The sequence below is a fragment of the Plecotus auritus genome (assembly GCF_963455305.1).
Source record: "Plecotus auritus genome assembly, chromosome: 2".
NCBI lineage: Eukaryota > Metazoa > Chordata > Mammalia > Chiroptera > Vespertilionidae > Plecotus > Plecotus auritus.
This window is the reverse complement of record NC_137771.1, coordinates 145,989,929-146,016,632: the sequence shown is the minus strand read 5'-3', so window position 1 is coordinate 146,016,632 and position 26,704 is coordinate 145,989,929. Positions and strand designations below refer to the sequence as shown.

Genomic DNA, 26,704 nt, shown 5'->3' with positions numbered 1-26,704 from the left:
CTTGATGAAATGTGTGTCTTACCCTTAATTAAGGTATTACTAATGCTGCGAATCTTCCAAAGAGAAACTGAAGTTTTCTTTCCCTAGTAACCATGATGTATTTGGGAAGCCAGTGGAGGTCAGAATACACTGGAATAACAGAGACTATCAAATTAGAGAACATTACTCTTTCAATGTTTTTGAGATAACTATAGTTTTCTTATTTTAATTATAAAATCTTAGTTGATTTTGATTGTTTGTTTTCTAACTTGTATTACAAAGATCTTCTTTCTCAATCAGGACATAATAAAGATAAAATCTTAACTTTTTTGATAGCTCAGACTGCTATGCATAGTAAATGATACAGAGTACATTGCCATAGTTCTTTTTTCTTTTTTCTTTTTTTTTTAGGTTAGGCTTTCAACTACTTCCTCTCACTAATATCTGAGCCTGCCTCAATGACTACCTACTCATATTTACAATTAGTTTTGGGTTGCAGAATTTAAAAAAAAAAGGCTAATTAGAATTGTATGTAGGGTAAGAGCATGTAGGAGCTGAATGAATAGATGATTTCTATGATCTGAAGATCTATGTATTCTGCTTCTTTGTCATCATAAAATTTTTGTTTTATTATTATTTAAAGTGAAGTTTATTTTTGTTTTTACTTTTACAAAAGAAATACATATTCACTGCATAAAGTATGAAAGGTTATCTACTGCACAGAAATATACTGATATGGAAAATTTTTATGAGATCTTAAATAGTAATTCAAAAATAATTAAATTATTTTAATAACCCCTATATATTTGTGCAAAAGACATAGTAATATTTATAAGCACATAAAAAAAAAGGTCACTTCTGGAGAAGAGACAGGATTTCAAGAGTTAGGTTATGATATGGGGTAGCTGACAGTAAAGAGAAAAATGCTTTTAAAATTATGTTTCTACTAGAAGCCCGGTGCATGAAAATTCATGCACTGGAGGGAGGGTCCCTCAGCCCAGCCTGCCCCCTCTCACAGTCTGGGAGCCCTCAGGGACGGGAGGCGACCCGGCCATCAGGGGAAGGCAATGCCCCCATCACACCTCTGCTGCTGCCACTGCTGGCAGCACAAGCCTCAGTCGGCCCTGGTTACCTGAGCCTTGGGCAGCCCTGCCTGTGCCTCGGGCTGGCCTTGGGTGGCTGGGGGGTGGGGGTGGGGTGCTGAGGGCGAGTCTGGTCGCACTGTGCGCCTGCTGCCCCCCCCCCCCCCCCCCCCCCCCGCTGGGCTGAAAGGACTGGAGGAAGGCTTCTTACTGCAACTGCTCTGTCCTGACAGATGCCAATCAGAGATTGTGTCTCTGGAGACAGAGGGTAGCAGAAGTAGGCTGCTGTCCTTTGAAGGCCCTCATCAGGAGGAGACACTCCCTTCCCCCCCACAAAAAAAGTAGGACATCCCCTGAGGGCTCCCAGTATGTGAGAGGGGGCAGGTTGGACTGAGGGACCCCCCACCCCCAGGGCACGAATTTCGTGCACCGGGCCCCTAGTAGAAATATAAAACCCTACCCCCGCCACCACTCCTACCCAACCTGCCAAAGGCTCCTGAAACTACGAAATTAGATCACTGATTCAGGCTAGCAGTTCAAAGTGTAAAGCCTCATTCACATGTGAGGAATTCGCACCTTTCTCCTTCCCCTTGGATTCCGTGTCTCAGAGAAGGCATACACGGTATAAATGCACAAATGAAAGCTCAGAAAAGTCACTCTGTTGGGGCCCTGTGGTGCATCCAGGCAGAGAGATAAACTGATCACCAAATGCCAAGCACCAGACTCTGCCCCTCCTCACCCACGGCCTCAGCTCCAGACAGGCACTCCCGGAGGCAGGATACAAGGAGAGCCCCTTCTCCATTCTTCTCAGAGGTGGGAATGCTCAGGAGGCCAAGATAACAGAAACCTAAGGACCCAAATGCTGGGGCCCATGCTGCCAGGGCCCGCTCAGCACAAGGCCAAGGGGAGCTTGGACCAAGTTCTGGTCCAATTCCTAACCCGGTGGCGGTCAGCCATCCCTGGGCATCCAGGGCCGCAGTGCGCACTGGAGTATGTAATGGGGGTGGGGGGGTGAAGGTGGAGGAGGGGGGAGTTTGGAGGTGGAAGGCTCACCCCAACCCCTGGGCCCTGGGGGCTCTCCGCCTGCGTGCCCTTCCCCCAGGCGCTCAGCCCCAGCTGTGCCAGCAAAGCCCCTTTGCTGGGGCGGGATCGCAGGGAGCAGGCCGGGAGAGGGGTGGCCAGCCCTTGGCCTCTGCTCTGGCTGTTTGCACACATGTAATTAGCTGTAATTATCTCAGGCTTTCAGTTCGCCTAGGAGGCCCTAGGAACTGTGCCCGGGTTAACACGCCCATGGAGCCGCTGCTCCACCCAATGAGCCTTCTCACTGGGCCAGGAAGCTCTATCCCGTCCACAGCACCCTGTGTCATGTGTCTGTGTTTGCCCAACTGTCTACACAGCCACCACGTGCTGGCTTGGGGATATCTTTGTGTGTCCTCTGTCGTTTATCTACACTGGCCTCTGGGAAGGTTCAGGAGTACCAGGCACAGATGAGGAGAGGAGGGGTGGTGGGGCGAAGGGAGGTGGGGTGAACTGGTTCTCAGCTGCAAAGGAAGGAAGCGCTAGTGCCCGGCTCTCCCGTCTGCACAAGTCCTACATAAATGTGAGCCCAGAGCAGCGGCCAAGGCCAAAAATCCCTGGGATTTCAGATGTAACCGCCAAACCGAGGTGTCCTAGACCATGCTCTGTCTCCTCGGCCCCCCCTCTACCCCCCCCCCCCCCCGCAGCCATTTCGAACCTCAGCCACCAGCGCGCCTCTCCTGCAGGTGGCACAGCCAGGGCTCAGAGAGGTTAGGGAACTCACCCTAGGCGGCACAGCAGGCCAGGGCCACCGCTCTCCAGAGTCGGGGCACGGGATTCGGGATTCGGGCGTCGCTCAAAAACAGAAGGTACACCTGTGTGGACCTGGGAGGGTAGGCCTCCATGTCCTCCTCTCTCTTTGGTTTCGGATCCCTAGCCCTCGGCGACTCTGGTTCTGCGTACTCAGTCCATTGCCCTCCACATCCTTCCAGCCCTTTCCCTGAGGCCAGTTCAGCAGAGCGCAGAGGGGAGCAAGCTCAGCCCCAGGGGCCCTAGTTGGAGGTGGAGGGATCCTCCGTACTGAAGCAGGATTTCTCGGCACACTCGCTCTGCCCTTAGGGCTGAGTCCCTCCCTTCGCCTTCCTGGGTTCTCTATGTCTGTCTGTCTCGCCCTGTGTGTCTCCCTGTTCCTTGCTCTCTGATCCTGTTTACTCATTCCCCATGTCTTGCTGAGCCTTTTGTCTCTGTCTCTCATCGGATCTCTGCCCGCGGAGAACACCCCTGCGGCGCCCCCCCACCCCCAAAGGAACACACACCAGCAGAATCTGCCTTTCTGATAAAATATGACAAGTGGGAAATAGTGAATTGAAAAGCATTAACTTAAAAAAACAATCCATGCGTCTGCAAATGCGTTCCAAATGGCAGCACTTGGGCGGGGGTGGCAGGGGCGGTGCGTGTTGGCCACATGTTCTGGAGCCTCAGACACAAGATGTAGGGGGCTCAGCGCCTCACTGTGGACTCCTCCCACTAGTGGACTGCTACCCTGGGATGGCAGGGTCTGGGGAAGGGACTTAGTGTATACTCACCCTGGTGGACCCCCACCTGATTCCATAGACCCTTTCCCCTGTTCTGGCATCTGCTGGTCCTTCTTACTCCCCCAGTACCTCCAAACCTCCCTATGCTGACCCCAACTCTCCTTCTGCACCAGCCCCTCCCCCCCCCACACACACATTTCACCCTCTCCCTCCCCCACCCCCAGTCTTCTACCCCATACTTCTTCCTGCCCTTCCCCACCTCCATTCTGCCCTCCTGCCCCAGACCACCCAGCAGCCCTGGCTCCGGGAGAAAGGATTAGAACAAAGCTTTCCTTGGCCAGAAGAGACTCTCCAGGGAGCTGCATACAGAAAGGCGCTCCCAGTCCTGAACCTGAAACTGCTCTGTCCTGCCAGATGTCAATCAGAAATTGTGTCTCTGGAGACAGAGGGTAGCAGAAGTAGTCTGCTGTCCTTTGAAGGCCCTCATCAGGAGGAAACTCTCCCCTCCCCCCAAAAAAAGTTCACCCTGCTGCCTCCCTTATCACTTTCAGCAACCCTCCTTTGCCCCTTTCCCTGGAAGTGGAAGGATTGGTGCACATCTGTATATATAAAAGCCTAAGCAACCGAATGACCAGTTGACCAGTTGCTATGATGCACACTGACCACCGGGGGGCAGACACTCAATGCAGGAGCTGCCCCCTGGTGGTTAGTGCGCTCCCATAGGGGGAGCGCCGCTCAGCCAGAAGCCGGGCTCCCATGCTCATGGGCTCATGGCTAGTGAGTGCAGCGGCAGTGGCAGGAGCCTCTCCCGCCTCCATGGCAGCGCTAAGAAGCAGCGAGCCGAGCGGTAAGGAGCAGTGTGCAGGTGGGCAGTACGGAGCAAGGGGTCCCAGACTGAGAGAGGGATGTCCTCCAAGGACTCCTGGACTGTGAAAGGGTGCAGGCTGGGCTGAAGGACCTCCCCCACCACCCAGTGCACGAATTTTGTGCACTAGGCCTCTAGTGTTACATAAAAATTAGGCCTTTAAGAAATGACAGGATAATGTGAACAAGTTTCCATATCCTTAAAAATATTTCTGCAACTTTATTTTTAGGGCATCAGCTTAGATATGCTGATTTCCCCTTGGATTAAAGTTACACATAAAAATAATATAATGGATAAATGAAGTAACCTAGCCAGTTGAGATCTCATCCAACAACTTTGATTTTAGACAGTGAGGAGCAGTATATATGTTTTCCCTAACTGAATTAGTTTAAAAAATTGCTGTCAAGCCCTACTTCATGTAAACTTAGCAATAAGGGGTTGTTAATTTATTTCCTTTTAAAATATATCAAAAGTTATAAAAAGAAGACATATGTGGCAACTATCTGGTTATTTTGACCAATGTAATTTTTCATGATTTTGACTTTTGTAGGCATTTCATTAATTGTTACTTTAAAATAGTAATCTTGTCTTATTTTTCCAGAGTTTTAAAAAGGACTATAAATATCGTGACCTAGACACATTTTCCACCGTTGGATGTGCGCTGTCCATTACTGGTCTGACTCTCACAATTATATTTCAGATTGTCACCAGGTAAGAAGGGAAGTTGGCTCTTCTCGGGAGAGAAGTTGCTGTCCTTTTTATTTCCTCTGAGCATATAGCCCATTTTTAGTTTACGTGTGTACTGTATGTTTTCCACATCAGCATGTAAATTGATGAGAATAGTGACCTCCTCTGATTTTGTTGTTGCTGTTGTTTGTTTTGTTTTGTTTTCACCACCATATCCCCAAGGTTGACCACAGGAGAGGAATGGACTCATAGTAGAGGAATATCTGTAACGTAAATGGGTCGACCTATTGTGTACTCCTACCTGGTTTTCCTCTCATACTCAAGATAACTTGAATTCATCTTTCCTTCAGATTTATTTCTCTCTACTAAATTCCTTCACAACTGTTTTCTCAGATGTGTAGAGGAAAGAGAGAGAGAGAGAGAAGGAGAGATAGATGATCCTTACTGGAATATATAATTACATTAATGGTTGGGAATAATAATTTTCTAACCTAGCATTTTATATTTAGTCACTATATTCCTTCATAAAAAAGTGTACCCTCCACCATGGTCACTATGGCTCAGTTGGTTGGGCACTGTCTCATGCACCAAGAGGTCACCAGTTTGATTCTCTATCAGGGCACGTGCCCAAGTTTCAGGTTCTATCCCCTGTAGGAGGCAGCTGATGGCTGTTTCTCTCTCATTGATATTTCTCTCTCTCTCTTTCCCTCTCCCTTCCTCTCTCTTTAAAAAAAAATACTGGAAAAAGGGTACTCTCCAATGTAACCAGAGGGAGTCCCTTGATGTTATTTTGTCATGTTCCTATCAGTCTTTAAGCACTTCCTTATTTCAGGCACAGCAAGATGACAGAGGCACATCTATCACTTTCTTTGCCCTGTACTTAGAATCAGCCATATTTCCAAAGAGCCAGAATTCTTTTTTATTTCTTTTCTTTATCTTTCACACTCAATAAGTCTCTTGCCATTCATTTAAAATTCTTATACTGAGTGCTTACTATGGGCCAACCACCCATATGAATAAGACAGGTAAGCTCCCATCTCTCATGGTGTTTACATTTTCAGGGGGAAGACAAATGTTATACAAATATACTGTATACAGAAATCTATACACAGTAGGTCTTCGGGTTACATCGGAGATCCATTCCTATGGCGCGATGTAACACAATTTTCACCATAAGTAGGAACCCACCTACATAAGCAGCTACGTCGCTCACATGGAGCACATACACAGTAGTAATGAAGTGAAACAGTAAAACAAATTTAAAAGAAAGATAACAATTCCTGATCTTTACTTGTGGTAAATAAATAATAAAAAACATAAAGCACGTATGTACATACATCGAAATGACGGAACTTTTTTTTTTATAAATAAATGGAGATGGCGACGTAACCATGAAACAATATACATTGAGTTCAACGTAACCTGAGGACGGCCTGTATATAAAAGCATGTCATAGCTATCGGCTGGTCACTTAAGCAGAAACCACAGGCATGGAAACATGGGACAGACTGATGAATCTCAGAGGAAAAGGGGGAGGGGGGAGGGCAGGAAGAAATTAACCAAAGATCTTATATGCATACTAGAGGCCCGATGCACAGATTCGTGCATGGGTGGGGTCCCTCGGGCTGGCCTGCAGGGATCGGGCCAAAACCAGCTCTCCGACATGCCCTGAGGAAGGAAAATTACATGCTATGTAATTACAAGTCAGTCATACAAAAAGAAATGGCTCTTATATTTGTCTTTTTATTTGTTTTTCTACCATCACCACACTGGAGCAGACAATTATTGGATCCCATTGGAATAATTGTGGTAGCAGCATAACTAGTTTCTTTGCCTAAAATGTCACTCCTTTGAATTATCGTCAGATTTTTTTTTTATTTTTTGCATCCTCTATCAACATGTTTCTTAGGACAATTTGTGCTGCCATAGATATTACTAAAAAGCCATCAGGAAAGAAAAACAAAAATAAAAACAAAATTGTGTTGATTTTAAAATCCTGAATCAAGTAGTTCTTTTTGTTCATGGGCAGGTTGCCATATTAATATAATATGGTTTTTTTTTTATTATATATAATATACACTGAGTGGCCAGATTATTATGATCTCTGAACACATAATAATCTGGCCACTCAGTGTGTGTGTGTGTGTGTGTGTGTGTGTATATATTTACACACACACACACACACACACACACACACACACACACACATATATATATTAGAGGCCCAGTGCATGAATTTGTGCATGGGTGGGGTCCGGCCAGCCTGGCCAGGGGGAGGAGACATGGGTGGTTGGCCGGCCTGCCTGCTGGTCGAACTCTTGGATGAGGAGACAATTTGTATATTAACCTTTTATTATATAGAATATACACTGAGTGGCCAGATTATGATGCGTTCAGAGATCATAATAATCTGGCCACTCAGTATATATTATAAATTTATGTGCATATATAGTGAAGCACAGAATATTGCAATATACAGAAAAGTCAAGCTATTTAAAAAGAGTCTATTCTTCTGTGGATTATAATTTATTTTTGAAATTGAAGAAAAATTAGAAAGTAATGTTATTTTATATGAAAGGATTCTTTTGACTATTTTTTGTAGTTTTCAACTAAATCTCAACTAAAATATCAAGAGGATGGACAAAGTTTTGTTTGAATAATAGCTTTTTAATCAGCATGGAAATCCAAAGACTGAGAAAGATCATGATGTAATGTTATAAAATCATAAAGGACATATATTCAACAAACAGACATCAAATTCTGGGACATCCTATATAATAAAGAGCTAATATGCAAATGGTCATAATGCCCTTATGCCATCATGCCTTAATGGCTCAGACACTCAACACTGGGGAGAGAGGAATGGGGACCAGCCAGGCACAGATGAGCTCATGAGAGAGGCATGGGGACCAGCCAGGCACAAATGAGCTCTCTAGAGAGAAATGGAGACCAGCCAGGCTGTGGCCCAGGAGAGGGACAAACCACCCGCTCTGTGGTCCTTGGCACCAGTGGCTGGGGCTGCGGCCCAGGAGAGGGACAAGCTGCCCTCCCCACGGTCCCGGGCGCCAGTGGCTGTGGCCGGCCTGGGTGCAGCCAGCCCAGGTCCTGGGTGCCTGTGGCTGGCCAGAGGGAGGGAAGCCCGGGTCCCAGGTGCCTGCGACCGGCCAGAGGAGGGAATCCTGGGTCCTGGGTGTGGGGCGAGGCAGAGGCGGTTAGGGGCAATCAGGCCAGCAGGGGAGCAGTTAGGGGCAATCAGGCCAGTAGGGGAGCTGTTAGGGGCGATCAGGCAGGCAGGCAGAGGTGGTTGGGGCAATCATGAAGGCAGAGGTGGTTAGGGGTGATCAGGCAGGCAGGCAGAGGGGTTAGGGGTGATCAGGCAGGCAGGCACGCAAGTGGTTAGGAGCCAGTGGTCCTGGATTGTGAGAGGCAGTCGTACATCCCCTGAGGGGTTCCGAATTGGGGAGGGTGTAGGCTGGGCTGAGGGACCCTCCCCCCCCCCCATTGCACGAATTTTGTGCACTGGCCCTCTAGTAAAAAATAACGAGACACTTGAAGATGTTAGAACGTCATGTACAGTAATAAACTTGGGAAATTGTTATTCTAAGAGGCCTTGTAGTCTGAAAAAATCTAGAAGGGTTTAGATGATAGTGATGTAGATTTTATAGCTTTCATTAATATAGGACTGTATACCATAGTCTACAGAGAACTGTAATGTCATTAGAGGGGATTTAAGGATATACCTGCCTTTAAACATTACGGAATACAATACATGCACAGTAAATGAAATATCAAACCTCACACTTGAGATCAACTTTATTAAGGTCAATCTTGAATTCTATGCCAACCTCAAATATACACATGGTCCATTGAAGATATTTCTCTCTCTCTCTTCTCAAGTCTTTCTCTACCTCATCTCACTGCCTTCTGAAGACTACTGTTAAACAATGCCAGCCTGCAGACAAAATGAGAAAAGGCTTTTCTAGAAAAATCTTAGGTAAAAATGAGATGAAGAAAAAACCATTTAAAGAGCACTTAGTTCTACATCCAAAATTATATCTTCCAATGAAAGGACAGTCCTTGGGCATGTTTGACATTAAAAAGGCTCATTCAAAACATCTTGACCATTTGACTATCAGCAAGTATTCCCCAAAGTATGGTCCCTGAAATGCTAGTCCTTGGGAGATACTCCATAGGAAAAGGGCTCTGAGATGTCTTATAGAAAAGACACATGTGAAATGTTGTTGAGTATAAGCCATTTACAGGGCCAGTAATCATCAGTCTATTCAAGTTATGAAGAATATCATTAGAACAATAGGCTGTTAAGTGAATTTTAAATATTTTCACTTAATTTAAAATGTTTACTCTTTAAATGTAATGTAAGCTAAACCTTATAACATTTTGCTAGTTTAAGACATTTTGTTAGTTTAAAAGTAATAAGTTTAACATTACTTAAGATTATACAGTTAGTTAAAAATTACATCTGGCCTTATTCTTTTAAAATTTATCCATAACATTTAAAATGAAATACTTTTAAAAACTCAAGAGGCTTTCACACATGGTTTCATCTAGAATGTGCAATAATCTCCTATTTTGAAAATCTGAAAAATCCTTTTAGACCTTTATATAGATAGTCTTTGTATGTCCTTGCAAATCTAGAGAACTTTTGGTCTACTGCAGTATAAAAAGGCTGCCCTAAAACTGGAAAGAACAATTTATTATCTCTAATGATTCTGTGACTTGACTAGGGTCAGCTGGACGTTATTCCAAAGGGCTCTCTTAGTGTCTCCCATGAGACTGCAGTCACCTGGTGGCTGGGGTTGGAGTCATCCGCAGGCTCAGCTGGGATGCTACAGCAGCCTGGTCTCTCTCTCCATATAGTCTCAGAGCATTTCCACGAGGGTCCTTGGCAGGGTAGCTGGAGTTTTACATCATGGCTCAGAACTCCCAGGAGCACAAAAGGAAAGCTTGTTATGACTTCGTGTGTCCCAGGCACTTTTGCCTTTGTGAGACTGCCCTCCCTAAAAAAGGATAAAAAGTATGTTTTATGACAGCATTGGTATAAAGATGAATGTATTAATATTATATGCTACATTTTTTTTCACTGACATGAAAGTTCATTTTTGTTTGTTTGTTTGTTTTGGATTGAAAGGGGTTGAAACATTGCTGTGGGCCACAAATGTATTGAGGGTCCTAAGCACTCCTGAATCTAATGGACAAGTTGACCCTGGCTTCCAGGCTTTCTGCTGCACTCTGTTAATTAAAACAAGTCACAGGCCAGCCCTGGAGGTGAACATCAGGGAATACATAATGGGAAGTAGAATTCATCGGGGGCCATCTCTGGAAAATAGCTGTCACCTTTGATTAGAACACGGTTTCAAGAGAGCCTGTTTTTTTCTAACTCACTTCCTTATGGAAATGAGATAAGAGAGGAGTATGGTTTTCTGATGTAGTAGGGAAGGTAGGTTTACCAGCTGGCCCACTGGGCTATGTGCTGGATTTACATTCGATAATAATATTCCATTGTTCCCTCACGGTTTCACTTGAATTTATGTTTTGCGGTTATTTTGTTTATTTATCTAATTATATTTACCAATTTATTTTCAGAAAAGTCAGAAAAACCTCAGTAACCTGGGTGTTGGTCAGTCTGTGCACATCAATGTTGATTTTCAACCTCCTCTTTGTGTTTGGAATTGAAAACGGCAATAAGAACAGAAAGACAAATGATACCCATAATACTGCTTCTAATGAAAATAAAATTCTCCCAGAAGAAATTCATGAGGACCGGAATACCACGTGCACGGCGATCGCTGCCTTGCTGCACTATTTTCTGTTAGTGATGTTTACCTGGACTGGAGTCAGTGCAGTGCAGCTCTACTTCCTTCTGATTAGGACCATGAAGCCTCTTCCTCAACGGTTCACTCTTTACATTTCTTTAATTGGATGGGGTAAGTGCTTGCTTCTCTACCTACTCAGAAATTTAATTTTGTTGAAACTATTTATTTACTTTGCGATTATCTTGATTTATTGGGGTGACATTGGTTATACGGGTTTCAGGTGTACAATTCTGTAATACTTCATCTGTATATTGTACTGTGTGTTCATCACTGCAAGTCAAGTCTCCTCCTATCACTATTCATCCCCCCTTGACCCTCTTCAACATCCCCCCACCTCCCTTCTCCTCTGATAAACACCATGCTGTTGTCCATGACTTTGGGGGTTTTCTTTTGCTTAATCCCATCATCTTTGTCACCCAGCCCCACAAGCCCCCTCCCCTCTGACAGTTGTCAGCCTGTTCTCTATCTATGAGTCTGTTTCTATTTTGTTTGTTAGTTTATTTTGTTCACTAGATTCCACATATGAGTGAAAGCATATGGTACTTGTCTTGCTCTGACTGGCTTATTTCACTTAGCATAATGCTCTCCAGCTCCATCCATGCTATCACAAAGGGTAGGATTTCCTTCTTTTTTGCAGCTGTGTAGTATTCCATTGTGTAAATGCATCGCATCTTTTTTATCCACTCATCTATTGATGGGTACTTGGGCTGCTTCCAAATCGTGACTATTGTAAATAATATTGCAATGAACATAGGGGTGCATATATTCTTTCGAATTAGTGTTTCTTCGGATAAATTCCCAGAAGTGGAATTGCTGGGTCATAAGGCAGATCCATGTTTAATTTTTTGAGGAAACTCCATACTGCTTTCCACAGTGGCTGCACCAGTCTGCATTCCCACCAACAGTGTACCAGGGTCCCCCTTTCTCCACATCTTTGCCAACACTTGTTTGTTGATTTATTGATGCTAGCCATTCTGACAGTTGTGGGGTAATATATTATTGTGGTTTTAATTTGCATTTCTTTAATGGAAATAATTTAATTTTAGCAAATGCCTATTGAAGACCTAATTGTATGATGACCCAGTTGTAGGGGAGATGGAAAAATCAGAAGTGTCTCCCACCTAATAGCTCACAGTTCTGTGGAGGGAGCTGGATCATGCTAGATATATAATAAGCTAACTTCAAGATGTTAATTTCCTTCAACATCTCTATTAATTTGATTTGAGATTTAGACCAGAAAAACTTTCTAGCTAATTTTTTTAAAAATATATTTTATTGCTTTTTTACAGAGAGGAAGGGAGAGGGATAGAGAGTTAGAAACATCGATGAGAGAGAAACATCGATTAGCTGCCTACTGCACACCCCTGACTGGGGATGTGCCCGCAACCAAGGTACATGCCCTTGATGGGAATCGAACCTGGGACCCTTCAGTCCGTAGGCCGACACTCTATCCACTGAGCCAAACCAGTTAGGGCACTTTCTAGCTAATTTAAAATAATTTTTTTAAGAAAGAAAATGAGAGTGACTCTTTAAGAAAAATAATTTCAAAACTGTTGACCTACAGCTATAGGATCATTTAGTACATTGTCTATAGTGGAAACAATACATCTTGAAAAGGGTTAATTGTATAATTCATTCATGATCTTTTATAATTAACACCAGTCTTGGGTAAATTATTAATTCTGTACCTCTCTTTATTACCTAGGAGTCCCAGCTGTCATGGTAGCTATGACAGTGGGAATTATTTTTTCTAAGGATCCTTCACAATGGGAGCTAAACTACCGGCAAGAAGAAATGTGAGTTATATATTTTAAAATGTCCATTTCTTTGATATGAGTGTAACTATTCAGTAATATTAAGTCCAAGTGCCACTGTACATATGGATCTCACTTTATAATTGTCATATTCTAAGTGGGTATTTAAAATTCTCAAAGAAGACATTATATTTTAAATATGGTGACATGAATGTTTCCTATGATAAATCCTTCGGTAAAGCCAGTATTTCCCTTCTAAATTTATATATTTGAACTTCCTTATGTTAAATTGAATTTTTTATTAAGTCTGAAAAATTATAAGACAGAACAGGTGTGGTCCTTAGTAACATCTTACCTTAGTTTTCTCATCTAGATAGCAGGAATGACAATAATAGTATTACCTGCTCAGAGGTTACTGTGAGGGGTGAAACAAATGTGAAAACATTTCATAACTTAAAGGGTACTATCTATACTTATGAGCCAATTTCATGTTTATATGATTATAATGAATATTTCATGATGATTTATTACACATAACAAATTCTCCCTGGGACTCCAGCATGACTAACTGTTAATAATGGAAGTACCTGACTTTATGGTGGTTGCTTTTCATGTGGAGAGGAAGAGAAGAAAGCTGAGCTGAACTTTTTACGTGTATTTCTGCCACAGAACAACTGCTCTTTAATCGACCCTCCCTTCTCATCTTATAATCCAATCATTCATATCCCCAGGTTCCACCTTAAGACCCCGATCAACTCAAATAAAAATAAAACTTTTGGAAATGTGCAATACACCCAAGGGAAGGCTGTGGTGTTAGGGTGCTTCCCTATTTCCAGGGCTAACCATGTCCCGCTGTGGAATAGGAGGCTATCTGCCTGGTTTGAATTTAGGAGCCAAGCACTTCAGGTCTTATTTTCTCTGTTTAATTAGGGTTAAGTATCTTTCAATGAGTTTTACATTTTGAATTACCAGATTAGAGATCGGGATAAGATGCACATATCTCCAGGGAGAGGTAATTCACTTCAAATTGCATTTTTAATTTCCAACTCGAACCCAGGCACAGGGCTAGACCTATTTCTATAAAAGCCTCTAGGAGAAAGAAGACTACTATCTTAAATTTATTCTGACTGGGCTATAAATAATTGAGAGTAAATTCTTTCCTGGGCACAGTATTGGATGTTAGGGAAGACACTAGGTGACTGATAATAAGAGAAGTTGGGAAGAGAGGAAAGGATGTGTAACATCTGCCTCCTCTTGGACCATTATCCCCCACATTCCACCCTATACACAGGCATCAAGGGTCACATTCCTTCAGGATTTATTTAGAAAGTGGAGGGACTTTTTGGCTTTCCTAAGTTTTCCTCCCAGTTGTTGAACCTCAATATCCTATGCTCTCCCCCACTGCTCCCTGCTCTGCCAATGATACCTGAAACTCCTAACCCAGTTCCCCTGACGTACTGCTATCTTTACAAGAAGGACCCAATTAAGAGGTAAATGCAAGACAGGCCACATGTCTCCTTAATGCTCTATCCCCCAGTTATCTGTACCACCATCATATAGGCTGTTTTCAGACTTTCCTGAAGGATTGAGGTAATCATGATAAATTATAATGCATGAAGGGGGAAATTATTCAACTGTATGCTGTATATCCTAAAACTTTCTTCATGGTGTGCTGCATGGAAAAATCACCAAGCAATTAAATACTGCATCTGGAGTCTACTTATGATGCTCTCCTTACCTTGGGTCTACAGCTGTTTGTCAGTTCATCCTCGACCATGTGACTCTCCAATCTCCACTCTAGAAATCTTGCTCCATGCCTACAAGGGTTAGTCTTACTGTAGGATCCATCTCTCTCCTCGGCAGTTTATTTCTCAAAATCCTAGTTATTAAATTAGGGATAACAAAGGGAAAGGCTGTTGTGAGAACAAATTCAGCATGATTATCTCTCCAAGCAATACAAATATAGAGGGGGTGAGGAGTCCCCTCCTGGTGCACACTTCCTAATGACTATGGGTGTCCAAGCCTCTTTCCCTCCAGGTCCCCATCCATGTGAGTTAATTGAATGGCAAATATATGTGAGGGCTTCTCACATTAATACCCAAATGTCTATTTGACACCTCCACTTGGGTATTAATGTGAGAAGAATATACAAGAAACACTGATTACCACTGGAGATAGAAACTAGGAATTATGGATAATTGTAGGTCAATCTTGTTTTTCTATGAGTGTTTGCACCATTTAAATTTTAAACCTAGATGTGCTATATATTAAAAAATAAAACTAAACAATAATTTGCCTAAAGTCAGACACCTAGTTAGTGACAGAGAATGACATTTAAATTTGGGATTGCCTGACTCAAAAGCCCATTTCATTTTTCTATTAGGTTGAATTCTTGAAAGTCATCTCAAATATATAGGATGCAAAGGGATATTCTCTTTCAGCCAAGTGAACATCAGTAATGATAACAGCATAGAGAATTAGTATGTATAGCTTTCTTAGTCTTCTGGAATCATTTATTTTCTCTCCACAGCTGCTGGTTGGCATTTCCAGAAAGCAATGAGTTTAAAACAAATCCATTATTGTGGTCATTCATTCTACCTGTGACCATTATCCTCATCAACAATGTTGTTCTATATATTGTCATTATAGTCAAAGTAGTGTGGAAGAATAACCAGAATCTGACAAGGTAAGATTCCCAGGAAATGGGAAGCTGCCAGGCATGACTCGTCGAGCACATGATAGAGCACCCTCATATATCTGCACTTCCTAGAAGAGTTTTCCGACTCTGGGACAAAGGCAAGGGCATGTGGTTGCAGGACAGATGTTCTCTTAAACTTTGTCTCAGAAAGTAAATCTTCTCACTTTCCAACATCAGCACTATAATGTGGATGTGCTGCATTACACAACATACTTTTGTGCTACATGAGCCCAACTAAAAAACTCTACCCAAGTTTTCTCCCAAATATTCAATAAATCAGATTTGGATAAAGAAATGGGAGGGTTGTGAACAAATGCTAGTAAATGTATTTTATAAACTAGTAACTGTAGGTTATGTTGTACATGTGTTGCTTGAATCACATAAATGTATTTATATTTTTTATTACTTGTAAACCTAAAATAACAGGGAGATTTCACTTAAAAATGTATATTCTTTCCTTGGGGTGGGGGGAAAGAACAACTGGCAACATTAAGCCCATATTCCCTGCAGATGAAGCATGTGCTCCCTGGTTTATCAGTTTCCATGAGGACTGCTTTTCTCCTTTATGTAACCTTCCTGACTCCAATAAAGATTTTCATTGTCATTCCTGATATACAGAAAAAGCTTTCAGTTGGAGAGAGAAAGAACAGAAACTATTAAATGCATAAATCTCCCCCCGCCCCCGCCTTCTCCCATAGTACACATTGAATAAAACCTGGTGCCAATGAGGCTATGAATTCAGGTTTAATTCTATAAGACTCTACTTAGCCCAAATGTTCTTACTATAAGCACATCTGTGAGTTTTGCTGGTCACCAAATGAGTGCACTTGGTATGAACAGATGATGAAAACAACTCTCATCAGTAAGACTGTAATCTTTAATATGTAATTTACTGATCAAGAGTAGTATCATCTTCCCTTTATGATAATCTATTTGAGGGGAAATATGGGGAAGAATATCAATGATAATCATTCAAACCTATATTTTATTAGAAATGCAGAAAAGACTAGGCGAAGTCTTCTCAGCTTAATTGCAAATTCAGTTATATTTTCTTTATACAAAACAATATCATTTTGGCCTCTGACATCAACCAAATTTATATTTCTAAATTTTGGCTGATAGGGCTTGTTCTTAAATTGGCTTAGTTACAATGAAAAGCAGGTTACAATTTAATTGTTTAACAAGTTATCTTTTATGTATCAGTTAGCTTTTGCTACATAACAAATCACCCCAAAACTTAATGGCTTAGAATGACAAATGTTTATTATTTGTCATAAATTTGAGCGTTGGTTAGGAGGTTGTCCTGGTTCTGGCTTGAATGTAGGTGAATGATCTAGGGCAGTGGTCGGCAAACTGCAGCTCGTGAGCCACATGTGGTTTGCCGCTCTGTTGACTAATGAGTTTGCCGACCACTGATCTAGGGTGACTCACTTTCATGCCTCGTAGGTAGTAGTGGACTGGTCTTTAATGGTAGCTATTCAGTGGGGAAAAATCATCTCTCCTCCATGTGGTTTCTCATCCTGTGTCAAACCAGTCTGGGCTTCTTAACATAGTGGACTCAGGATTCCAAAGAGCAATAAAGAGAAGGCAAATTCTAATTTAAAAAATGCTTTCCAGCCTCTGCTTGTGGAACAATTGCTGATGTCTTGCCATTCAAAGTGAAATATTAGCAATTGTCTCACCATCAAGGGAAGAAGATCACTCTGCATTTTAACAACCTTTCATTCTATATCAGCCTACGCCATGGGAAGGTTCCAGATGCCTCCATAACAATTTATCACTAGCTGATCCAATAGTAATAATAACTAAAATAAAATTCTCTTCCAAAGAAAGAATTGATTGTGAAATTTGTCTGTAAGAAATTGTTTATGCCAGATACAGTTATCACTGTATTTCTTAATAAAGCTTGCTAAATCAGATTCTATCCAGCATGGCATAGATCTAGCATAATTTTTCCACTGGAGGCATAATATTGTTAAATGAACAGTATACTATATAGGCAGCTGAATATATATTCTTAACAGTAGGCTAACAATGATATTAATTTTAAAATAAGAGAACTGAATGAACCATATTTTCTTGCTTGCTTTCTCTTACTTAGCACAAAAAAGGTTTCATCACTGAAGAAGGTTTTTAGCACATTATCTATTGCAGTTGTATTTGGAATTACCTGGATCCTGGGATTCTTTATGCTACTACGTGACGATAACACCAGAGTCATCTTCAGCTACATATTCTGCATTTTCAACACTACTCAGGTATGGTGTGGATTAGTCTGAAAGTAGCAGACCATGCAGTGGTGGAGGTGATATCTCCCTGGACCAAAGTTTTCTCCTTTTAAAGTTCCCTGAAGGTCATTGTTTAGTACCTTTAGGAGATTCTATTTTAATATCCTTTAATGGAAGACAAAAGAAAGCTCTTTATGACTTTACTAGAGGCCTGGTGCACGAAATTCGTGCATGGGGGGGGGGGTGTCCCTCAGCCCAGCCTGCACCCTCTCCAATCTGGGACCCTTCAAGAGATGTCCAACTACCCATTTAGGCCCAATCCCGGTAGGACATCCCTCTCACAATCCAGGACTGCTGGCTCCCAGCTGCTCGCCTGCCTGCCTTCCTGATTGCCCCTAACCGCTTCTGCCTGCCAGCCTGATCACCCCCTAACCACTTCCCTGCCAGCCTGATTGATGCCTAACTGCTCCCCTACCAGCCTGATTACCCCTAACTGCCCTCCCCTGCCGGCCTGGTCACCCCCAACTGCCCTCCCTTGTAGGCCGTGTCCCTCCCAACTGCCCTCCCCTGCTGGCCATCTTGTGGTGGCCATCTGGTGTCCACATGGGGGCAGCCATCTTGTGTGTTGGAGTGATGGTTGATTTGCATATTACTCTTTTATTAGATAGGATGTTCTTTCCTGTGCTGAATACAAATTTTCAGATAGTTTTTTTCTGTGAAAAATGCCAATGGAATTTTGGTAGGGATTACATTTAATCTATATTGTTTTGAGTTGTATGAATATTTTCACAGTATTTATTTTCTTAATCCAAGAACTCAGGCTATCTTTCCATTTATCTGTGTCTTCTTCAATGTCTTTCATCAATGTCTTATTTTTTCCCCCATCAATGTCTTATTGTTTTATGTCTTTTACAATCTTGGTTTAAATTTATTACAAATTATGTCATTGTTTTTTATGCTATTATAAATAGGACTAGAGGCCTGGTGCATGAAATTCATGCATGGGGGTGGGGGTGTGGGTGGATGTCCCTCAACCCAGCCTGCAACCTCTCCAATCTGGGACATCCCTCTCACAATCCAGGACTTCTGGCTCCCAACTGCTCGCCTGCCTGCCAGCTTGATCACCACCTAAACACTCCCCTGCCAGCCTGTTTGATGCCTAACTGCCCTCCCCTACTGACCTGGTCACCCCTAACTGCCCTCCCCTGTAGGCCTGGTCCCCCCCCAACTGCCCTCCCTTGCAGGCCTGGTCCCCCCCAACTGCCCTCCCTTGCAGGCCTGGTCACCCCTAACTGCCCTCCCCTGCAGGCTTGATCAACCCCAACTGCCCTCTCTTGCAGGCCGGGTCTCTCCCAACTGCCCTCCCCTGCTGGCCTGATAGGCCACAAGTGCCCTCCCCTGTCAGCCATCTTGTGGTAGCCATCTGTGTCCACATGGGGGTGGCCATCTTGTGTGTGGGAGTGATGGTCAATTTGCATATTACCTCTTTATTATATAGGATTATTTTCTTAATTTTTATTTCAGATAGCTTGTTGTTAGTGTAGAAAAATGCAACTGGTTTCCAGGTGTTTATTTTGTATCCTGCAACTTTACTAGATTCATTTTTTAGTTCTAACTGGTTTTTGGTGGAATCTTTTGGTTTTTCTCTATATAATATCCTGCAAGAGAATTGATTTGTTAGAAGCAGAACCTTATGAAGTTTTTTTTTGTGTGACATAATTATACATAGGACTGAAGATGCTCTTATTCCTGAGTCTTATCTCAATGATACATTTAATAATAATTTTAAAGAACATTCTATTCATACCTTGTCTTAAAATTTGAATGAAGATTTATATATGTTTTTATTTGGAAACCATTCTATTAACATATTGGAAGCATCTCCTATAAGAAACTAAACATTTAGAGGAAAATTATGGTCATCTAATTTTCATTATGGCAAAAATACTGGTATAGATAAACCAAAATTGTAGATTAAAAATTAAAATAACTTTGTTTGATCTCAGATGATTTTTATATGTTTGTATTTGTGTATTATGTGTGGGGAATGTAAAAACTTTAAGATAAAACAAGGATTCGTTATTGAAAGACTTATCTTGAAATCAGAATTTCTTTCCATGGTTTTTATTCTATGCCTCCTCCTGTGGCAAACATTGTCTTTTGCTCTGATGAAAAATATTACACAGACTTTTCTGTCTCTATATTTAATCTTATCTTTTCTGAGCTGGCAGAGTGAATTATACTTCAATATAATAAAAGTACCCTTCTTTTATTTTTATTTAAAAATATTTTTATTGATTTCAGATAGGAAGGGAGAGGGAGAGAGAGATAGAAACATCAATGATGAGAGAGAATCATAGGTTGACTCTCAACCAGTGAGCCATGCTGGCTGGGCTGAGGTGATGACTTTAATTCTAGTTTTATGAATATAACTCAAGTAAAATAGGATTGTAGTTTTATAAGTTCACTTGTCCCATTTCTTCTTGTACTCAAAAATTAACTTTTTTTTCTTTACATAGAAGTCTTATCTCCTCAACTAGGTTATTAGTTCTCTAGTGCAAGTAACATGCTTGTGTATATCTTTTGCAGTAGATACCTTGTTTGCTATAAGTATGGGCTGTACTTCTCTAATATTTTGTGAAGTAAACTGCAGTGTTTGGTGATTGTCTCATTAAGTTGCTGAGAATAGTAAACACTGTGTGTAGTTGATATTGGTTCTTTCTGGCTCTGATCAAATATCACTGAGGAGGGAAATCTTTGATACAAAATAGAAATAATTGGGTAGGGCATTAGATACATTTGTCTTGGCCACAAATGATGAGGAGCTTGTTTAGTGAAGTGTGGAGAGCTGCTTATCTGTATGAATTGCTAACATCACATTTAATGCTTGTAGCTCCTCACTGTCTATCCCGGAAAGCCCTCTTCAGTGCCTTTTATGAATAACTCCCTGAAACAATGGATGTGTGCCTGGTGCTAAGTTTAAATAGATATAAGGCAGTTCCTTACTGTTGGCAACTCCCAATGGAATCTCTCCAGAAGGGCAATAAATAGGGTAAGCTTAGTCTGGGATTGCCAACTGACCATGGACTTGTTGCCTAAAGCTACCAGTAATTTAGAAAAGTATCTTTAAAAAGGTATGGTCAAGGATATTCTTTTCTGCATGCATAGGAGAGGCACATTACAAAATGTTCATACTACATGGTAAAATTGAGGGTGGCCATGGGGCAAGAGCCCTATGAACTAAAAGTCAGGAGACTTGGGCTATCTTTCAAGTTTAATATTATTGACTCATGATTTTAGGTAAGTCACAACCTCTCTGAGTGAGGCATGCAAAATATAAAATGGAAGAGGTTGTTAAAATTGACACAGGGTTTTTCAAAGTGGTTCTGAATATTGCCTACATCAGAATGTACACAGTGTGTTAAATTGCTGATTCCTGGGCAACTTCACCCCTCACCCACTGAATCAGAGTCGATAGGGTAAGAGCTGGGAATCTCAACTTTAAAGTAGGGCCCCAGGTGACCTTCATGTACATTAAAGTGTAGGAATGACTAGACTAATTCACATGTAAACTCCTTCTAGTTGTAGAATGCTATAAGGCTAATACATACTTATTTGCTAAGTGCTACAGATATTACTTAAAAGGCACAATTTAATCTTTGTGCTAGTGATAATTAGTTTGATCCCTACATTTTGTTTTTTCAAATAACATCTTTGGGATTTTAGGGAGTACAAAAATATTGGGATTCCACTGACTTCCACTGACTTCCACAGGATAGTGTCTTCATGAATTCTCCATGGTCTATGTCTTTTCCTAATTACTGTACAATCAGAAATTCTATCTAGTATTGTTTTTGACTTAGAATTTAAATTCTGGAAAAGCCAGATGAAATAGTGTACCCCACAAAGAGGAGGTTTTCTAGGGACCAGATTTCTCCAAAATAAATTATTCCCTTGAACAATCAGGATGGCTAATGACCACCTTTGTCCTTCTGAAACCCCATGCACACTTCCTTGTGTCATTAAGGCCTTTTTCAGATGTGTTAGATACCACCTGTTGGTAATCTTCCTGCTTTTGTCCAGTGAACTGGTCTATCTCTTGCTAATAAGTATCAATCCTATTAGTCAAACTCAGAATCTTTGGATTATCTTACCACAACACCAGAAGTCTCCTAAACAGTATTTATGGAATATAATAATTATAGAAATAAATTCTTTTAAAAATGTTTTTATTCATTTTAGAAAGAGATGAAGGGAGTTGGAGAGAGAAACATGGATGTGAGAGAAAAACATCCATCAGTTGTCTCCCCTATACACCCCACTGGAGAGCAAATCTGACTGGGGCATATGCCCTGACTGGGAATCCAACTGGCCACCTTTCAGTCTATGAGAGGACGCTTAACTGAGTCACACTGGCCAGGGCTAGAGATAAATTCTTATAAACCTTGGGGTCATATAGATGCCAATCTGGAAGACATCCATGGATATTTATTTTTAATAACTTTTTATTTTGAGATAGTTTCATACAAGAAGTTGCAAAAACAGTAGAGTTTCCATGTACTCTATCCAGCTTTCCCTAATAATAATGCCTGTATAACACTACTATGTTGTCAAAATAAAGATATAAACATTGGCACAATACTATCAACTCAATTACAGATGTTATTTAATATGTATTTTAAAAATATTTTAATTGATTTCAGAGAGGAAGGGAGAGGGAGATAGAAAACATTAAGAGGAGAGAGAGTCATTGATCCGTTGCCTCTTGCATGCCCCCTACTGGGGATCAAGCCCGAAACTTGGGCATGTGCCCTGACAGGGAACTGAACCCTGACCTCCTGGTTCATAGGTCCACGCTCAGTCACTGAGTGACATAGGCTGGACCAGATGTTATTAATTTGTAAAGTTGTGGAGTTGTGTGAATGATGAGAAAAGGGTAGGTGACAAGGTGAAATAAAATCCCTTCTCTGGTTCTGTATTGCAGCACTTATCTAATATTAAGCTTTTATTCTATCTGCCAGGGATTGCAAATTTTTATCCTCTACACTGTCAGAACAAAAATCTTCCAGAACGAAGCTTCCAAAATGTTGAAGTCGCTGTCATCATCCGCTGGGAGAGTGAAGTTGCTGCCATCAGCAACCGGGATGAGGCTGCATGTAAGGATGTACAACATGCTCAGGTCATGGCCAGCCCTAAATGAACGCTTTAGGCTGCTGGAGCCAGTTGTGGTTACCGAGGAAATGACACTCTCTGAAAGTGACCAAGCAAGCATAAGCATCTAGACAGTAAAACTGTTGCCTTCTGTGGTCCTTCTTATTCAACTTGTGTGAGTTTTGCTTTTTCTATTTCTTTCCTTTGTTACCTAGTCCTTCAGGAAAGTCTCCCTCAATATATCTGGCTCAAGGTTAAAAATCAGGTAAAACCTGTTGTTTATTATCATCAGGGATACTGGATTTGGTAGTTTTTTTCCATTATTCAACAGATTCTTACCTGAACGAGGTGAAGAATCCCATCCAGCATTCAAAATAATTCAAGATTATCATTGCTCTGTGTATATCATAAAGTCTGTGACAAACTTGGATAAAAATGTAGAACCTAAACAAATTCTTTTACGATTTACTACAAAGGATACAAGGAGAAAAATTTACCACCTAGAAAATGACTTCTGATGAACACTGTGAAGAGTTGCTTGTATGTATCATACTTTTGATCTGTGAATATTTAAAATTTGTATGTGCTTATACTTTCCAATTAAGAATTTTGTATCCATTTAACCTCTGGAAAGGGAATTTTTTGTTGTTTTAAAAAATCATGTTTTATGACTCAGGAGTTGGCTCTATGAGAAACGGGCGGGGAGAAATAGAAAGATTAGCTGGTTACTAACACCTCTGGATATTTTCTCCCACTTCTTAATATATCTGCCCTTTTATTGATGAAATGATACAGAGCCTCACAACATGAAAACATTAGTTACAGTCACCCCTATGGCTTTTGAAAGATCTAACTAATTGCTCATGAAATTTTAAACACTTGAATTATGAATGACTTCCTAAATAAAAAAATGACCTCCACTGGGTTGGGGGGTACTCCCACTGGAATTAGGAGAGACAGTCTTTGAATTGCTGTTTTGTCAAGAACTAGGCAGCTGCTGTGAATATACTGAACTAAGGCACTAATATGTCAGGTGAGCTGTGGCATACTCTTTTCACCACACCCTAAAGCAGTGGTTCTCAACCTTTCTAATGCCGCGACCTTTTAATACAGTTCCTCATGTTGTGGCGACTCACAGGTTGAGAACCACTGCTGTAGAGCCTAAGACCATCGGAAAACACAGATATGTACATTACGATTCATAACAGTAGCTAAATTACAGTTATGAAGTAGCAACAAAAATAATTTTATGGTTGGGGGTCACCACAACATGAGGAACTGTATTAAAGGGTCGCGGCATTAGAAAGGTTGAGAACCACTGCCCTAAAGTATGTGTGTGTTTTTATAGAAATGGTTTTAAATGACTGTTGTATTCCTAGACAAGACAACAAGAGCCTGTTTCATCTGTAGAATAATTAAGACCTTATAGGGTAATGCAGAAAGGTACAGGGAAAAGAATAAAGAAGAAAATCAGTTCTCAGAGATCAGTGTTTTGTGGTGTTATGGTGCTATGCCTAGATAGGGGCTGGACACAGAGAAAATTATAAGATGTGGTTGACCTACTCTATTTCCCAAAATATATATTCAGATAAAATTAAATCTTAAGTAAGGGCCATTTTAAATATGAAAAAAAGCACCAAAGAGCCACATTTACTCTGAGGGTGGAGTACACGTGTTCCCTTGGTGATTTTAGTTTTCTTTGCACTTTTTCAGGGTTCTTGGAATATAGCAACCAGAATTCCTTATAGCATTCCTGGAATAGCTATACCATACATTTGTAAGATCCACATGCATACTGTGAAGGCTAAGTCAGGCAGACATTGATGTACCTACCCTGAAATCCAACCACGAGAAAACAATTCTATTTAAACAGATCTTTTTGTTTAGTGATAGAGATCCAGCTCAAATTAGGTTAAGGGTCAAAGAGAATGTAATGGCTCAATTAATGGTAAAGTCCAAAGGCCAGGTTGGTTTTAGGTAGGGTTCTGGTTTGCCTGGACCAGTCTAAATTTGTGCCTGTTGTCCTGACTTAGGTATTGCTAGCAGCCCCTTTTACTCTCGAAAGTGTCCTGGTTTGAGGCATAAAATATATGATAATGTTAACTTTAGATTTAGAGTTCAAATGCAAGGAGTTCAAAGAATGAGTCAAGATTCTTTTTATCTCCCTGTTTTATGGCTCTTTGTGCTTCTGTGTTTGGCTTTATTCTCAAATTGGGTAGACATGGGTAGAAATTGGCCATTAGCATCTCCATCCTTCTGCCTTGCAACCTCCCATCAGTGTCTCCTGTCAGCTATAGCCAGCCAGAAGCCAGCTGAGCCAGGAGCCTGTGGGGCTCATACCTCTGTGGTATGGAGCACGGGAGGGGGAGGGAGAGGAAAGGACCTAAGAACTGGCACGCCTTGCTTGGTTGTGTGCCCACAGGCATTGCGTTCAGCCTGGGTCACATACCCGCTGTGAGGTGGAGGAATGGGGGACGACTTAGTTGACAGGATAATCTGAAGTGGAGAATGGGCAGTTATACCAAGCATGGGATGCTGGCGGCATCCACTACATCTCCTGACAAAAATACAAGTACCCTCTAGGAAGGCAACCAACCACCTGGAGGCTCATCCATCATTTTACTCTGAATAAGCCTCTTAGATCCTTGCCTGAGCAGGGTTTGAATGGGGTGGGTAAGGAAAGCAAGAACTTATTTGTTGCCTTGGAAGTTGAGGAGCAAGGATAGAGACTGTAGAAGTGGAAGAGTGACTTACTTAAAGAAAATTTCAGGAAAGGAAAGCTGAGATTACTGCAGAACTGGTTTTTGTGATCTTATATGAGGCCAATTTTTGTGGTTCTGATTTATAGTGTGTGATAACAGTGCCCTTTAGCCTTTTGATTGTGGCAGCACATGTAGTTTCTTTGGAAACAAACCACCCTGACCTTTGAATTTCCTTTCCTGGGTCTTAACTGTCAGTTCAGAGCTCACTGTTTAATTGCAAGAGTCTGGATTGCTCCACGCCCCCCCCTCAACCCCCCGCCCCGGCCCAAACTCTTCTCATTTTAAAGTTTATCTTGCCTTTCTTTCTTTCTTTCTTTTCTTTTTCTTTTCTTTTTTTTTTTTCCTGTCACCAACAAATAGAGATTATTCTCGAGGTCATTGCTATCAGTTGGTCATTGCCTAATCAGAAGAGCTTGGCATTCTTTGCAAACATTTGGGAAACCCTGGCCAAAAGTGTTGACTAGATTATATCAGCCTGTCAACCATAGGAGCTCTCTGGTTCTGTGGAACCTCCTTAATGTGACCCTGGGGCTTTAAGTGCCTGGCTGGCAGATTAGGTCCAAGACAGAGCCACCAGGATTATGTGTAGAACCTGGGGGCAAAGGTTCAGGGGTGGAGATGGGGCAGGTTACATTTACATTTATATTTTTAAAATACCGTGTTAGCCATCTTATAATGATTTTAAAAGATACAAAGTATATATTTTTAAAAAGCAAAATTCATAATTCCCTATCCAAATATATTAATGTCTGTTTTGTCATGTTCCCTTATGCTCTTTGTTTGATTATATAAGAATTTACATAACTGAAATCTATATATATAAAAGCCTAAGCTTACTGGCCAACCAGCTGACTGGCCAGTAGCTATGACACACACTGACCACCAGGGGGCAGACGCTCAATGCAGGAGCTGCCAAGCTGCGGTCACTTGGCAGTGGCGGTCCTCGGGTGACACACCTGGAACCAGAGAGGAGGGAGCCCAATTCCAGAGTGCGTCACCCAAGAACCGCCCTCTCGCAATCTGGGACCCCTCGGGGGATGTTGGAGAGCCTGTTTTGGCCCGATCCCTGCAGGCCAGGCCAAGGGATCCCACCGGTGCACGAATTGGTGCAC

At 41.7% G+C, this 26,704-nt stretch overlaps 1 protein-coding gene across 1 annotated transcript in view; it reads left to right on the top strand.

Annotated features, from left to right (window-relative positions):
- The window catches only part of ADGRG7 (adhesion G protein-coupled receptor G7), a gene marked incomplete at both ends in the record, with an annotated part of 61,357 nt that extends 38,396 nt beyond the window's left edge, over positions 1-22,961 (top strand). The window contains 6 exons of the mRNA XM_080654289.1: positions 5,080-5,189; positions 10,770-11,110; positions 12,705-12,795; positions 15,284-15,439; positions 17,553-17,709; positions 22,701-22,961. Of these exons, the coding sequence (XP_080510415.1) occupies positions 5,080-5,189; positions 10,770-11,110; positions 12,705-12,795; positions 15,284-15,439; positions 17,553-17,709; positions 22,701-22,961 (1,116 nt within the window). The remainder of the gene's footprint in view (positions 1-5,079; positions 5,190-10,769; positions 11,111-12,704; positions 12,796-15,283; positions 15,440-17,552; positions 17,710-22,700) is intronic.
- Between the last annotated feature and the right edge of the window lie 3,743 nt (positions 22,962-26,704).